This window comes from Populus trichocarpa, chromosome 1 (genome assembly GCF_000002775.5).
Source record: "Populus trichocarpa isolate Nisqually-1 chromosome 1, P.trichocarpa_v4.1, whole genome shotgun sequence".
Lineage (NCBI taxonomy): Eukaryota > Viridiplantae > Streptophyta > Magnoliopsida > Malpighiales > Salicaceae > Populus > Populus trichocarpa.
Window position 1 is genome coordinate 24,908,488 of NC_037285.2, and position 15,300 is coordinate 24,923,787.

General features: G+C 31.7%; 1 protein-coding gene across 1 annotated transcript; it reads right to left on the reverse strand.

Annotated features, from left to right (window-relative positions):
• Nucleotides 1-7,866: 7,866 nt before the first annotated feature.
• Nucleotides 7,867-13,558, reverse strand: LOC18094992 (uncharacterized). The gene is made up of 7 exons (XM_006369403.3): nt 12,894-13,558; nt 12,392-12,438; nt 12,236-12,281; nt 10,669-10,746; nt 9,492-9,578; nt 9,237-9,316; nt 7,867-8,420 (listed from the first exon to the last, which is right to left on the reverse strand). Exons 1-7 carry the CDS (start codon nt 13,467-13,469, stop codon nt 8,312-8,314), a joined length of 1,023 nt encoding a protein of 340 aa, XP_006369465.2. The 5' UTR covers nt 13,470-13,558; the 3' UTR covers nt 7,867-8,311.
• Between the last annotated feature and the right edge of the window lie 1,742 nt (nt 13,559-15,300).

A 15,300-nucleotide genomic window follows, 5' to 3' on the forward strand; every position in this document is an offset into this window, starting at 1 on the left:
GTTGAATTTAACTTTAAAAAATTCAAGATAATACTTTTTTTAAAAAATATTTAAATAAAAATATATAAGATCGATTCAGATTAACCTGAGTTAACTTTTTAAATTTGCAATTCGAGTCATAAGACCATGATAATTCTAAATAAAACAAATCAATAAATTATGAAACTTAATCTAAAAAACCAATAAAATAACCCAAGTCTATTCAGGTCAATTAACGAAATTCATTTTTCGAGTCATGAGATTAAGATAAATTCGTAGAAAATAAATCAGAATAAGTGACAGTCATAATCAATCAGATGCTGAATATGTTGAATGATAACAACAACAAAATATGTTTGACCGTTAACTAGGTTAACTCGTGATAAGATTAAAATAACCAAAAAAAAATGTTTGACCATTAACTAGGAAAAAAATGAGTCAATTAAAATAAAAGCTTGAGTTAGTTAGGTTAACTCGTGAAACCCGTAACATATATTATAAGATTGAGATAACAAAAAAAAAAAACCACAATAAATTATGAAGTTACAATTAATCAAGTGTTAGATGATGAAATTAAAAAAAAAACATAGATTTCTATAAAAAAATAAAAGAAAAAAAACTCTATTTCACTGGAAAGAAATGGTCGGAATAGAACCAGAATGCTCTAGACGGAATTTGAGCTGAATTTTCAAAACGGATAAAATATGTTTCAGTTTGTTCTGTTTTTTGAAATTGAAAGAGATATATCGACTATTCTGAGCAGAACATAATGAAATTAACAACCTTAAATATAAGTACTCATTCTTTTATTTACCCATGCATTAGAAGTCACGTGACTTATCATGAGATGAGATTGTTCTATTTATTACTGTTTTATGCTTATAATAATAACAACAACAGTAATAATAATTATAATAATTTGATTTTTTAGAAAGAGATCGATTAACTATGGATTAATAGAGAAATGAATTACTTCATGTTACTTTTTAATAGAAACTAGGCTTAATTTAGATACGTAAAATTAGAATGTGATGGATTTAATAATTCAATAATTTCATATTACTGTTTAAACATCAATACATAGAACGTGATGAATTTAAGTTATGCCGATGGATAATTAGTACCGTGAGAAAGGGTTGCATGCATAGCACCTGAGATTCTTGAAAGAGAAGGCAAATCCCATAAATATTAAATATCATCCCTTTTCATCTCTTTTGATTTTCCACTCGCTTAATAGTTTGTAGAGAAGGAAGTCATAGAATTAAATTAAAAAAACAATTATATCAAAAAGAAGGACGTGGATTGTTTAATTAGGTGTGGAATTAATGAGTTTAATATATATATATAAAACTCTCAATCAATAAATACTAAATTAATTCTCACCTATAAATTGTTCATCGATATGATCATTATGCAATTGTTTTTTATTTGACTTTTTCTTACGAGGTCCATCTAATTCCTTAACCACAAAGCAATGTCCAAAACTAATGACTAGGATTCCCCGGTACCTACAAAAAAGTACTCCAATGATAGCGTAGTTTCACTGAATATGGCACATATTCTTCCTCCCTTCTAATTATCAGGGCATAAAAATAACAAGGGAAATTAAATAGTTTCTTCCCCTGGTTTATGCCACGTCCGACCGCCGGTCCTCTTCTCTCCTCTCCGGTCGCTTTCCTAGCTTTCTTTTTGGTGCTTCATGTTTTGAGCAATATATATATGTATGTATGTATGTATATTCCGAAATAGTTTCGATATTATTTTGAAGAATCACACAAAAATCTGGGATGAGTGCTTGAATTTGTCATAGAAAGTGTTTAGTTTTACTGGCCATGCATGAGTACTTTTGTTTTACAATTGATTTAATTAGTCGTCGAGCATCATATATATATATATATATGACCAGATGTGTATATTAATTTCATGCATGCCCATGGCCATGGATAGATAATCGAATGTTGAATTAATTGTCTCTCCCTTGCTTTTGAAGGCAAATGAAGGCATGCCTCTATATATTTAGGAATTAAATAACATAAACAAACAGATGTCTTGTCTATGATTAGGGCAACACAGAATCTAAACAAAACAAGAATTCAATCATCATGCATGCAGGCGGGACACGCCCTGGCTCTACACCCTACGGGAAGTCACGGAACACGGCAGCACAGCACAAGAAAACAAAAAACAAAATGCTAAGCAAAGATTATGGGTTTAATTATAGTGTTAAGTAGCCGACCAAGGACCCACTTCCAAATCCTTATTGGGAATTATAGGGGTGAAAAAAAGGACATGACCTAGTCACCTAAATAGAAAGCTCAGGTTCAATTATTATATGTCCTCCAATGATTTGAGCTACGTTTTGTGTCTATCGATCTCACTGATGATTTCATGAGCAATCCCTTGAGAACAAATTAAAATATATACATGAAAATGACTAATACTCTTCTTTTCTTTTTTTTACCTCCACTCATTTCCATCGGAAACACCCATGATGTATCTTGAAGAGATAACATCTACTCCCATGTCATATTAATCAGCTTTTCGTGGGTGTGATTACTTTATAGACATTTCAAAGATTGCGATTGACCATTCATCGAAAAAGAAAAAGAAAAAGAAAAGATTGTGATCGACCTACAACTAATATTGGAGTAGATATGGAGAATATGGTTAGGGTTATGGTTTATCTTATTTATATATATGGATGTATGGTGGAGGAGGTGAGTAATTTCCTAGGTAAAGTTGCATGAGTGGGGCACTATCTTTTCTTCAACCATTTCAAAGATTAGTATTATGAATTGAAAGGGAAGGAAAAACACTAATGACTGGTCTCATCATGTGGGAAACAAACTTAATGAACAAATACGACTCGGTCATCGTGTAGGGTTTGTACGTTCCCCGAGAACCACTTGATTTGTGCCCTATCCATGTGAAGGAGCTTTTGTCGACTGACCCATGCCAAAAAAAAAAACAAAAAAAAAACCCTATCTTGTAATCTTAGCATCGTGATACATGATATAAAATTAGAGAAGAACTAGCTAGGATGTTAAAAAAATAATTTTAGAATTTGTACCTAGTCGATCTTGTTTCAAGGTCAGTAACTGTCTTTTTTTTAGCAGATTATTTGCTGTCAAATAATTAATCCAATCAAAAAATTTAAGTTTTAGGTGAGATTTTAAGATATAATTTATATTATTCTTTAATATATTCTCTAAAATAAAAGTCTTTCTGTCTTCAAACTTGTACATATTCATACTATTTTGTGTTTAATTTTTATTAAATAAATAAAAATGATGAGATTCTAATTCGTGACTGCTTGGTTATCAAAGTTTTGATACTATATTATATAACCAATTCAACCCAACAACTTAAATTTTTAGATGAGATGAGATTCTAAAATATAATTTATATTATTCTCTAATATCTACTAAGTTAATTTGATGAATGCATTTTTATTCATAAAAACAAAATAACAAAGAAACTAGGAGGTTGATATTTAATTTTGTTTTTGGAAATGATTTGGATATATATACATATATTAAAATTTTCCACCATCTAAAATTATGATATGTTAGCTTTTATTTTTGTGCTTTATGTATTTTAATGTGCATAGATCGGAATTAAAAAAAAAATCTTTGCTTGCTTATCCAATCACTATATGAAAACTAACAATTTTATAGACGAGAATTTCTATCAGTATTTATACTAATATTTTGTCTGTGATTATTTTACTGACGGAATCACGGATGAAAACTGTCCGTTTAAAAAACACTTTTTGGTAAATTCTAGTATGTTAGTAAGTCTATCATTAATAAATTTACCGATAACTTTACAGACGGACCACGCGGGCCAAAAAAAATTATCCGCTTCAAACCGTCGGCAATTCTCTCAATACTATTTAGCATATCGCCGACAAGATAACTGTATGTAATTCCGTCAGTGAGTTACAGTGGTTCTTTTCCAACTCTCTAAAATATACCGACATACTTATTCTTTCGGTGAGTTACCAGTTGCAGTGGCATTTACTGTAATTATTTTCCAACTCTCTGGAATATACTGACGGACTTGGTTCATCGGAAAAATTCCGTCAGTGTTTTCATTTATATTTGTCAATTTTCTAGCATTAATAAAAACAATAACTTTTTATGGTTTCTTTCTTTTAGATAAGGAAGAAAATTTAATCTGAATTCGATTGATATTGAGCCAACCTGAATAAGTAGGTTTTTTTAGAATCCAATGGATAATGAGTAAGGTATAGATATTGTCAAACCCGACTTAATTAAAAACTGTCCGAACTTAACCCAAAATATATATTTATATTATATAAATATATTTGTAGAATATTTTGATTTTTTTATATAAAATATAATATATGCATACTTTAATATTGACATAAAATACACATATATGAATAATATATATATCAACTATTTTAATTTTTATTGTTTAATAAATAATAAGAGATAGTGGATACTCACTATCCAAAACCTAATAAATAATTTATAATTATTTAAATTTTTATTTAATAAATAATAAATAAAATATAAATATTAAAAAATCTGACACCCGAATACTGATCATTTATATCCCTGGTGTTAAATGTTGCATGAGTGTATTAAGATGAGCAACCATTATTATATTCTGGGAGGTATTTTTGATTATTTTTTATTCAACATATTTTACATTAAAAAAATATAAAAATATAAAGTAATATAAAAAAAAATTAAGAACGAGCCCTCCATAATTGGACTTAATTTTTTTGAACAAAGCCTAAACTCAACTATCATGATAAGTAAAAAATGAAGATAAGTCCCCCCATAAAAAAATTTAAGTCCAGAACTCAGCTTTGCTTTGGGAGATTCAATCCAAAATTAATCTATTTTTTTTATAAAAAAAAACATCAATAATAAAAATAAATTAATAACTAGTTAGGTTAATAATCATATCTTACATTAAATAAATAAATTATATAAAAAAATAATATATAAAGTGGAGCATGACCTACCACCATTTAAATGAAACTCAATAATAAAAACTTACCAATTAACAAGTATTCAATTTCACATCCAACAATTTCTCCAAGTATAATTTGCATTTGCTGATTAAAGAGAGAGAAAGAGAAGCATATTGCTGAATCAATTTTCTTTTTATTTCCATGTTTTTTTGTTCATAAAATGTGAAAACCATGCTCACTCGTGGATGCTCAAAATTTCTTTTCTATCCTATGCATTTTAGAATTTCTAAAAGACTAATTATTTATTTAAAGGAGAAATTAAATTAAATTAATTAAAATGGAACAGCAGTAGTGCCACCAGAGGCCGCCGCAGGGGATGGCGCAATGCTTCCATGTTGGACACGCAAAAGGCAATGATATGCGGAATGTTAAAGGCAAAACATGCAAGGCGTTGAAATTTGCAAAAAAGAAAATACTTTTTGACTCTGTGAATCCTTTCAAACCCCTCATTCTTATCCGGCGAACCCCCACACTTGAAATAAGAATGATTATCTTAAAAGTAATTAAGGTGAAGTAAGAACATAGGTCATTAAAGACTAAACCAATCTTAAGAAAAGATTAATTAATGGTAGTAGTTGGGTGAAGTCATTGTAAGTATGATGATTATTGTTATGATAAGTTTATAATTATTATATTTCATGAAAAGATTGATGGAATTGTCTCGTAGGAATTTTGGTGCGTTTTGTGCTCTGCCTTTTAGGATGGCTCTTGGTGTGGGTTTGTGACTTTTTACCAACTTTGATTCCCATTTGCTTATTTATCGAAGTTATAATAGTCGGTTCGCAGTTAATCAAGATTGATTCAGCTAAATCAAAATTGATATAATTATTTTTTATATATATATATATTAAAATAACTGAATCAATCAAGTTTTTTAAATTAATTCTCAACCTAATTTAATTTAAAGCTCAAACGGAATTAAAAGGATTTTTTATATATGTATTATAGTAAAGCCTTTGCAGTTAATCAAGGTTGAATCAGGTAAATTAAAATTAGTATTGTTTTTATATATATATATATATTAAAAATATATTATATTTTAACTGAATCAATCAAGTTTTTCAAATTAATTTTTACCTGATTTAATTTAAAACTCGAACGGAATTAAGTTTTAAAATCACTAATTTAAAGAGATTTTTTGTGTGGGTATTATATATAGTAAAGCCTTTACAAGTGTTTTTGTAAAGGTTTTTTTTTTCCTTGATTTGATTTTTTCTTCGGGTTTTAAAATCTCTTGGATTTTTTCAACACCTTAATAAATTTATTAAAGAAAAGGTTGAATACATAAAACATCTAGAAAGCCATAAATTCAATGACCTTTCAGCCAAAAATACGAAATAAAATTCACAAGAGTATTTGTAAACATGAAAAATCCCAAGTTACTCTAGTTGTTCAACAATATTCTGTAATTAATAGCTATATACACAACCTTAATTTTGAAACTGGTAGATTTTTAATCAACAGTGCTCACAGAAAATCTTCCAACCAGCTAAAGTGGATGATGCTATAGCATCGTCGGTAATGGTTTTAGACCACGGCTGGATTCCATAAATAATTAAAACAACTAATTAAACCATGAATGGATCGGATTCCATGCTAAAACACTCAGTATCTATGAAAAAAGTGGTGCCTTCAGATTTTTCCAACGATCCATCGAGCCACCTAGTTGCCTAGTTTTTTTTTTTAAATTAATTAATTTCTCTATGGCTGACGGAGTCTTGAGAGTCAGATTTTTAGTAAAAAGAAATATATCAAGAGTCCAAACGATAGTTTGGTCGGCTAGCTAGTTATGACTCCACAAGACCAAGTTGTAAGAAAATTCAATGGACCGTTCAAATTAGAAAAATACTCATAATCCTTCGAATGACAAAGGAGTAATGACAACAAACAACATGTACATAATTAACTCCTAGCTACTAAGGTCATAATTGCAACACTATAATGGGAGAGGCCAGTCGACGATGTTAATTTCTAGATTTATTCAAAGGGCCAATTACCATGAGATTTGATTATCAAGGTTGGACCAAAATGAGAAGAAATAATGTTTTTAGTTTCAATAATGGAGGTATAACATGTTTGATACACCATGTGTAATGCTCCCCAAGATTCAAAACTTTGGCTGTTGACTTGAATTCATGTGGGTTGAATCGTGTTGATTTATCTTTCTTACATGTATTGCATGTAATCATGTTGATTTTGTCAAAACTAATTATGTTCATACAAAATAATTGCAACAAGTCAATTCTTGAGTGCTTAATCTCATGGCCACGAGATCTTTTCTTCTTCCTAGCAATTTGTGTTATTATCTCGTGCAAACATCTTTAAACATGGCTTAAATACAAAAACACACGTTATGATTGTGTGCAAAAAAATAAATATGATATTTGTCTTCGAGACATTAAAGACTGTTGTATTTTAAGGTGATTTTTCTTTTAAAATACATTAAAATAATATGTATATTTTTTTATTTTTTTAAATTTGTTTTTTACTCCAATACAAAAAAAATTAATTAGTAATTTTATTTTTTAAAATTTATTCTTTAACTGTTGTGTTCTTGAGTGCTTAGTAGATACATACATGCATAGATTTGACTTTGAAAAGAACATGCCTATATGCTTCTACATATTATTAACATATCTTGGATTATCACCTGAAGCGAGAAGCTCCTTTTATGTTACCAGGCCACAGCCAATAATTTTTCATGGGGGTAGGAGTGCTTGTAGAGGCCCATCGTCCGTCAATGGCTGCGAGACCAAAGGGAACTCAATAATCAACATGGTATTTTTAGTTTTCAGGAGAATAGAGTTTGCTAATACAAAACATCAAGAGAAAAACAAGAAAATTTCCAAAATATACATATTTGGTAAAGCATCCCGTATCAAAATCACGATCTCATAGCTTGCAATATTCTTCCAAGTTTTTTTTCTTAAAAGGCACAGAGATATTAATATAGTTCATCAGAAAACTCGGAAGACAGTTGAAGAATATGTTTGTTTTCATGAAACAAACCACCAAACGCAATTTACAACGATCGATTGGAAATGAGGCAACAATGAATATAACCATTCAGGGGAAATATTACATTTCTGATAACTCTTTCCAGCCCGAGGAGAAATAAAATTCATGTCTTTTTATCTGTCCCAAGGGGATATTGCGTTTCTAAGCTTTTGATATGCCTTTGCTGGGATCTGGGTCACCGCTCTCCGCCACTTAAGTGCGCTTCAATTTTCCCTTCTCTCGAGAAAACTGTTGTGAATTTACTGAGATTCAATGGGAGGGTGCAACAATATGTAAAATGTCTCGTTGCGCAGTATGGGTCGGTCAGTTCTCCGCAGGAGTATCGTTTCTAAACTGTTCTACCTGTGGAGGGAGGAGTAGAGCAAGCCTACTTTTGTATCTTGCAATTCGTTTTAATCGCTCTTCCCTTAACCTACAACGCAAAAACAGTAAGTGTTTGTCATCATTTGCATAGCATGCTTAAGCAACCACACTGAAAACCTGCTTGCTTGGGAGGATCAGGAAATCCTGAACCATCTTGGAGGAAGTAATATACAAAAGGATCCTTCTTAGGGAATATAAAATGCCATAAACGTTGAAATGCTGATTAAACAATTAAAGAAAATGGCAGCCAATGGATGGTATTGGCCAAGTTCTGAGAATCTAACCATGGTAAACCAAAGAATATTAAAACTTCCTAGAGAGCAGTCAACTAAAAGATCACTTGAGCCTTTGTTGAGAAGGTTTTAAGTGTTTTTCTTTTCTCCCATCCCTTTTCATATACCTTGCTAAGCAATAAAAATAGAAGGGATAATTACAAAAACCCTCTTATAGTTTGATCTGAATTTCACTTTCCCTATATACTTTTATAAATTACACTTTCCATCTTGTAGTTTACACTTTCAATAACATTTTACATCCTCAACATGCATTTTGTTTGATCCAGGACATAAAGTGTAATTTATAAAAGCATAGAGGGAAAATGAAATTCAGATCAAACTATAGGAGATATTTTGTAATTATCCCTAAATGGAACTAAAACTAGGACCAGCAACCATAATTATTGGTCCATGAACTTAGGATCAAGACAACTTTATTTGGTCAATGTGTTAAACAGCTCAAGCTATCAATTTATTTTGGAAGATACGATTTTTCTTTTCAAGCAATAGCATCCTCAGCCTCATACAATAAAAGAATCCAGCAATTCAACAAAGATCAAAGATGGAACAATAAGTTCAGAGGAACTTACCGTGCTCTAACTTTTTTAGCATGCTTAATATGTCTCTTTAGGAGTTCTGCTGCTGATAAATTATCAACAGGTTCCTCATCCTGAAAGTAAACATGGGAAAAGGAGGAGAAAATAAATGCAAAGATGTCTTGTTTAATGGCCAACTTGATACTATATATTGATAGCAGTGCACAGAAGCCAGTAAGACTACAAAAAGACAGCAAATGAGTAATTAAATGATGTAGCAGATGAGAGATGCGTAATCAGAAGACCAACCTTCTTCTCCTTTTCAACTTCTTCTTCACTTTCCTCCTTTGGCAAAAGAGGTCTTGGAAGAGGCTTTACACTATCTCCATAGTGAACCTACCCAATTCATAACAGAAATAAGAGAAGAATAATCTAAGCCTTCCAGTATAGAATGAAGGGTTTTTATGTAATTATTAGTAATTTAGCTTTTTATATTTAATTAGGAAATTTTATTAGTTTTATAACAAAAGATGATATTTTATTAGGATTCTTGTTTTCTATTTGATTTGCACTACTAGGGCCTATTGCAATGTATTCAGACTTAGAAGTTGAGTACTGTTTCATTCTACTTTCTTCCAGCTCTCCTCGGTGTTTTCTTTCATATTAGCCCTCTTTGTAGGGATTTACTCTCTTCTATAGGGTTTCCATTTTCTTTTTCAATTAATCCCTCTTCTATAGGGAATTCTTCAACTTCTATCAATTATTAAACCCTTGTCCTACATCAGTAAGCACGCACGTGGTCTATGCTTTGTAAGACTGACATGGTTCACAAAGTGATAAACAACCACAAGTATGTTTGAGCATGTATATCAGTATCCTGATTTTGTTTGCAGAGAGAAAAAAACACAAATGAGGATAAAAAACAATTTTGGAAAGTGAAGTGCAGAATTTTTAGTCCAACCAGTCATTAGGGTTCATAATTTAAACATCTTCCCATGTCTTCTGTTCTATGTATACCAATGTGGAGTACTATTCATGAGAAACAAATGTCAATACGTGACACGTGCTTAAGAAAGAAACTCATATCAACCAAAAAGAAAGTGATAAGAGAACTGCAAAACTAGCTTATATCCAGCTCAAAATGGTTTCCATGCAACCAGGTGGTGATAGCTGATGCCACATAAAACTGATTTTGAGGTTCTAACATATAAGACTAGTAATTTTATTTGACTGTGGATATTATGTATTGTTCTTCATGGTGAAGACCAGGCATAAAGTAAAAGACACACCTAAAGGCACAAAAAAAAAACAAACAATACACCTACAGCAGCAAAGGAGTTTCTCTTGTCACTGGCTCGCAGTAAAACAGCATATTAAAAGTTGTTGGGGATTAATTAACTAAGAGTGTGTTGGAAAAATACTTTAAAAATATGGCATTTTCTCAGAACATGCAAAATGGTAATCTCAACAAAAGTGTAATGCAAACCTCGCTTTCCTCAGGAAATCCATTTCTCAACCATGATCGGCAAAGAGCATAAAGAGGAGCTCCATCAGATATTCTTACCTACAGACAAAACACATTGGTAAGTAACAGCAAAATGATATCATCACAAAGATTCAACTTTAGTAGCATAGCACTAATCTACAGAATCTCCAGACATTCCATAAAGGAAACTACCCTGTCTTATTAAATAATAATGATCAGTTAATATAATTTTCTATTAGTCTGAGGAGCAGGGAGCACCTCCTATTTTGTATAGCAGTAGGAGGTCTAAGCATACCAATTAACATAAAGAATTCATTGTGTACCTAGGACATCTCTAACTCAACAAAGGGAGGTAGAAAAAATTACATTGAGAGAAGGAACTCTGTCAAAGAAACAGGGCCAAGGGCCACCTTGGCAATTCAGAATCATTTTAATGCCGTCTCCTGTATTATATTGGCACCCACTACCTCTAAATGATGGTCCGTGTACCAAATAGTTTTCAAAACTCATTATAGCAAGAAAAACCAATGACTTGTCTTGATGAAAATCCTTATGTTGCTCCATTTTGTATCACAAATATATAAAACCTTACACAAGCAGACAAACTAAAGCTACACGATGATACTTCTACATGTTCTTATGGCCCTCAAATTCAACTTGCAGAAGCTGATGATGCAGGACTAGTTCTATGGGACAGTTTGTAATTGGCAGAAACTAGAGTTTAAGGTTTATAATAGGTGTTTTAGGGCTTTAGACAGGTCTGAAAGAAACAGAAAGTGAAAGGAAAACAGAATATAAACTACTAACCTCAAAGCAGTAGGAATCATTCCTTGAATATGAACCTAAGCCTCATCCCTAGGGTTTAACTAATCACTCCTTAATGAAAGGATCACACTCTCCATACATCAAGCAAAAAGGCAGCACTTCCTTCATAATAAATCTGCCATACTGAGATTGAAAGACTACAAGTTTATATAGGATTGAGTTATTACTAATCCTAAATGGGACTTCGATTCAGATGCCTAAGAAAGACAAACAAGTTCCAGCAATCAGAAAAATTACATAATTGTCAACTAGAAGCAGCCTCTTCTGAAACTAAAAACAACCTGAAAAACTTAAACCAACTCTCAGAACAAATAGTCCAAGCCTTTATTCTACCAAATACAGCTTGGATTGAATATCTCCTTTTGTCCCTTGCTTAAGCATGCACCCAAAGTCAAGTTTAGATCACTAGACTGCATCAGCTAACCCTCAGGTGTGTTCTATAAATAATCAACAATCATTAAATATCTAAAACATTGCAGCAATTTTAAGGCTATTGCTTTAGGTAATCTAACATTATGAACTTCGAAAAGTAACAAGAACCATGATGTTGATATATGCATTACTTGCTTAACAAACATGCAAATCGTGCTCAGCTAAGAATCAACTAGACTATTTGGAGATGAGAGTGACCTCTCAAATCAATATATGTATATTTGCAAAATATTTATCTGAATTTACACATACAGTAAAGTATTTGTAACAAATGCTCCAAGTTCCATGAAAAGAAATGAGGTTTTCTTACTTTTCGATCTCTAACCACCATAAGATTGTCATCTCTGCTTCTATCCCTGCAAACACAAGAAAAAACTTTAAATGTTACTGCTTGCCCATATGTGCTGTGAAGGGCAAAATTACATAAAGCATAACCCAATAACATTAACCTCACAAAAAGAATCACCTCAAATTTTTATAGCCATTTGAATCGGAAACCGGAGATGGAGCAACCTAAAAGAAATAAAACAAGCAATAAACTAAAGATGCACGATACAATCAATAAGGACAATATCAGGGGAAGCTAAATTTCGGGTCTATACAGGAATAATTTTGACAATCAATAAGTTTCTAGCAAGACATAAATGCAGCAGTTATGCATAAAATCACTCAACACTGCTGTTACGCAAGAAACATAAACAAAAAGATACCAGTCATTCAATTGCATCAAAATCTCGACTCGATGCTTACAAGGTAAAATCCTTCCATTCAAAATTAACCAATTATTGAAATCCCACGTTCTATATCAACAATAATAATCCTACATGTTCACATTAGTGCAAACAATTCGAATTCGAGACCCAGATTAAACTTAAATCTTTAATAATTCTGCAAACGGTGAGCATAAAAATCCAAATAAGAGAAAACCCACATCGTTTTTTACCAAACAAAAACATATAAAGATAAACCTTGAGTTGGCCGGTGACCGGAATTCCCTTAATAGGAGCAGCAACAGAGCCGACACCGAGACCAAAACCAACATAATTGTGATGCTGCAAGTGAGTAGGGTGCTGCCTGCTCATCATCAAATGCTGCTGCTGCACATTATGAAGATGATGAAGATCCCCCAATTGTTGAGGATTTGGATGAGACCGTGAACTCGGGGACCCAACGACTGTAGTAGGAGTATGGGGCCTGTAAGCAACCCCAGCTCCGCGTGGATGGTACGCGCCTTGGTTTGCAGGGGTCTGATCTTGATGGGGGCGAACAGGTCTGGGAATGAACCCACGACCGGAGGAGGCAACTGGGTAGAGAACACCTTGATGACTGGGAGGTATTATTGGATTTGGGGTTTGGGTTTGAGGTCTGATTACTGGGTAGATGTGTTGGTGGTGGATTTGGAATGGAGATTGGGGCCTCGGTGGGGTTGTTGTGGTGGGGTTGAAGGGGCGGGTTGTGGCGGCGGCGGCGGTTGAGTTAGGAGTGTTTGTGGCCATGGTGGCGGGGAAATTGGAGGGTTTCTCTGTGTTTTTGGTTGTCGTCATTTTTTTGAAAATTGAAATTGAAAAGGAACGGTGCGCTTCGTTTCTTTGTTTAAATTTTAATGAAGATTTATAGTGTTGGAGAAAAAGAGACTATTCTAATCTTGATTGGTTACTGTGTTTATCTCTATTTTATATTATAATTATCTAATAATTACAGTTTGAACACCATTAAATTTCCTAGAGAGTTATCACTTAGACCTGGGTCTAGAAGCAGCCCCAAATTCCCATATCTTTTTTTTAACCCATATTCATCTGGGCCTAGAGGTCAGGCTAAAATACATTAAGATTTATATCTAATAGTTATTACGTGTCCCGTGCTATGCTATGGGTCAATTTTTTATATAAAAAATATCAAAAAAAATTAAAATTTATGAGTGTTAGGTTTTTCTACAAAGTTATACCTAAGAACATTGAGTCTGTCTGTTACTCCTGATCCAAAAGTTATATTTATAATATTAATAATAATATTAAACTTGCATGATCCAAGTTTAAGTGAGTTTGGTTGCAACATCAAACCCGGAGCCTTTGATATGAGTCTGGTTGCAAGGTCTTATTATAAAAGTGTGATAATTAAAAAGAAAAAAAATTTAATATTACAGAATGAAATTAAAAAAAAATATTAATTGAAAAGAAAAAAACAATAAAGCAAAACATTATTCCGATGAATGGTGCTTTGCAAGGAGGGGTACAGTAAAATCCCCTCATGAAATCACAATAATTTAATGACCAGTAAACAAAACTGGGTTAACCCGTCAAACCTGGGATTCGTGTCATGAAATTAAAAGAAAAAATATTGATGTCTTTTAGTTATAGTTAATTACAATATTTCAAGATGAAATTGAAAGAAAAAAACTAATAAAGAAAAAGAAAAAAATCTGAATCAACTGGGTTAACCCACCAAATCAGGTTAACCCGTCAAACCTGAGATTCGTGGCATGAGAGTGTGATAACTAAATAAAAAAAAAATAACATTAATAAACTAAAATGAACAAAAAAAAGATTAATTAAAAAGAAAAAAAAACAAAGGAAAAAAAACCTACAGGAAGAAAAAAACTAATAAAGAAAAAGAAAAAGAAATTAATCTGAATTAACTGGGTTAACCCGTCAAACCAGGTTAATCCGTCAAATCTGGGATTCGTGTCATGAAAGTTTGATAACTAAATAGAAAAAATTTAATATTAACAAACTAAATTTAAAAAAAATAATTAAAAAAGAAAAAAAAGCAAAAAAAAACAAAAATACTAAACAAAAAAAATATTAATTTAAAAAAAAAACAAAGAAAGAAAAGCCTACATGAAGAAAAAAACTAATAAAGAAAAAGAAAAAAAATCTGAATTAACTGGGTTAACCCTTCAAAGCAGGTTAACCCGTCAAATCTGGGATTTGTGTCATTTGATAACTGAATAGGAAAAAACAATTTATGGGTTAACCCAGAATTAACTGGGTTAACCCGTCAAACCCGGAATCTATGTCATGAAAGTTTGATAACTAAATAGAAAAAATTTAACATTGACAAACTAAATTAAACGAAAAAATTAATTAAAAAGAAAAACCAGAAAAAAAAATCTGGATTAACCCGTCAAACCCGGAACCCGTGTAATGAAAGTTTGATAACTAAATAGAAAAAAATTTAACATTAACAAAAAATAAAATTAAACAAAAAAAAATATTCATTAAAAAAAACAAAGAAAACAAAACAGCTTAAAAAAAGCAAAAAAAAAAAACAGCTTAAAAAAACAAAGAAAAAAAAAGGCAGCTAAGTGTTTCACCGTGGACTGCACTCGAAAAAATTAATTAAAAAAAAACCAGAAAAAAAAATCTGGGTTAACCC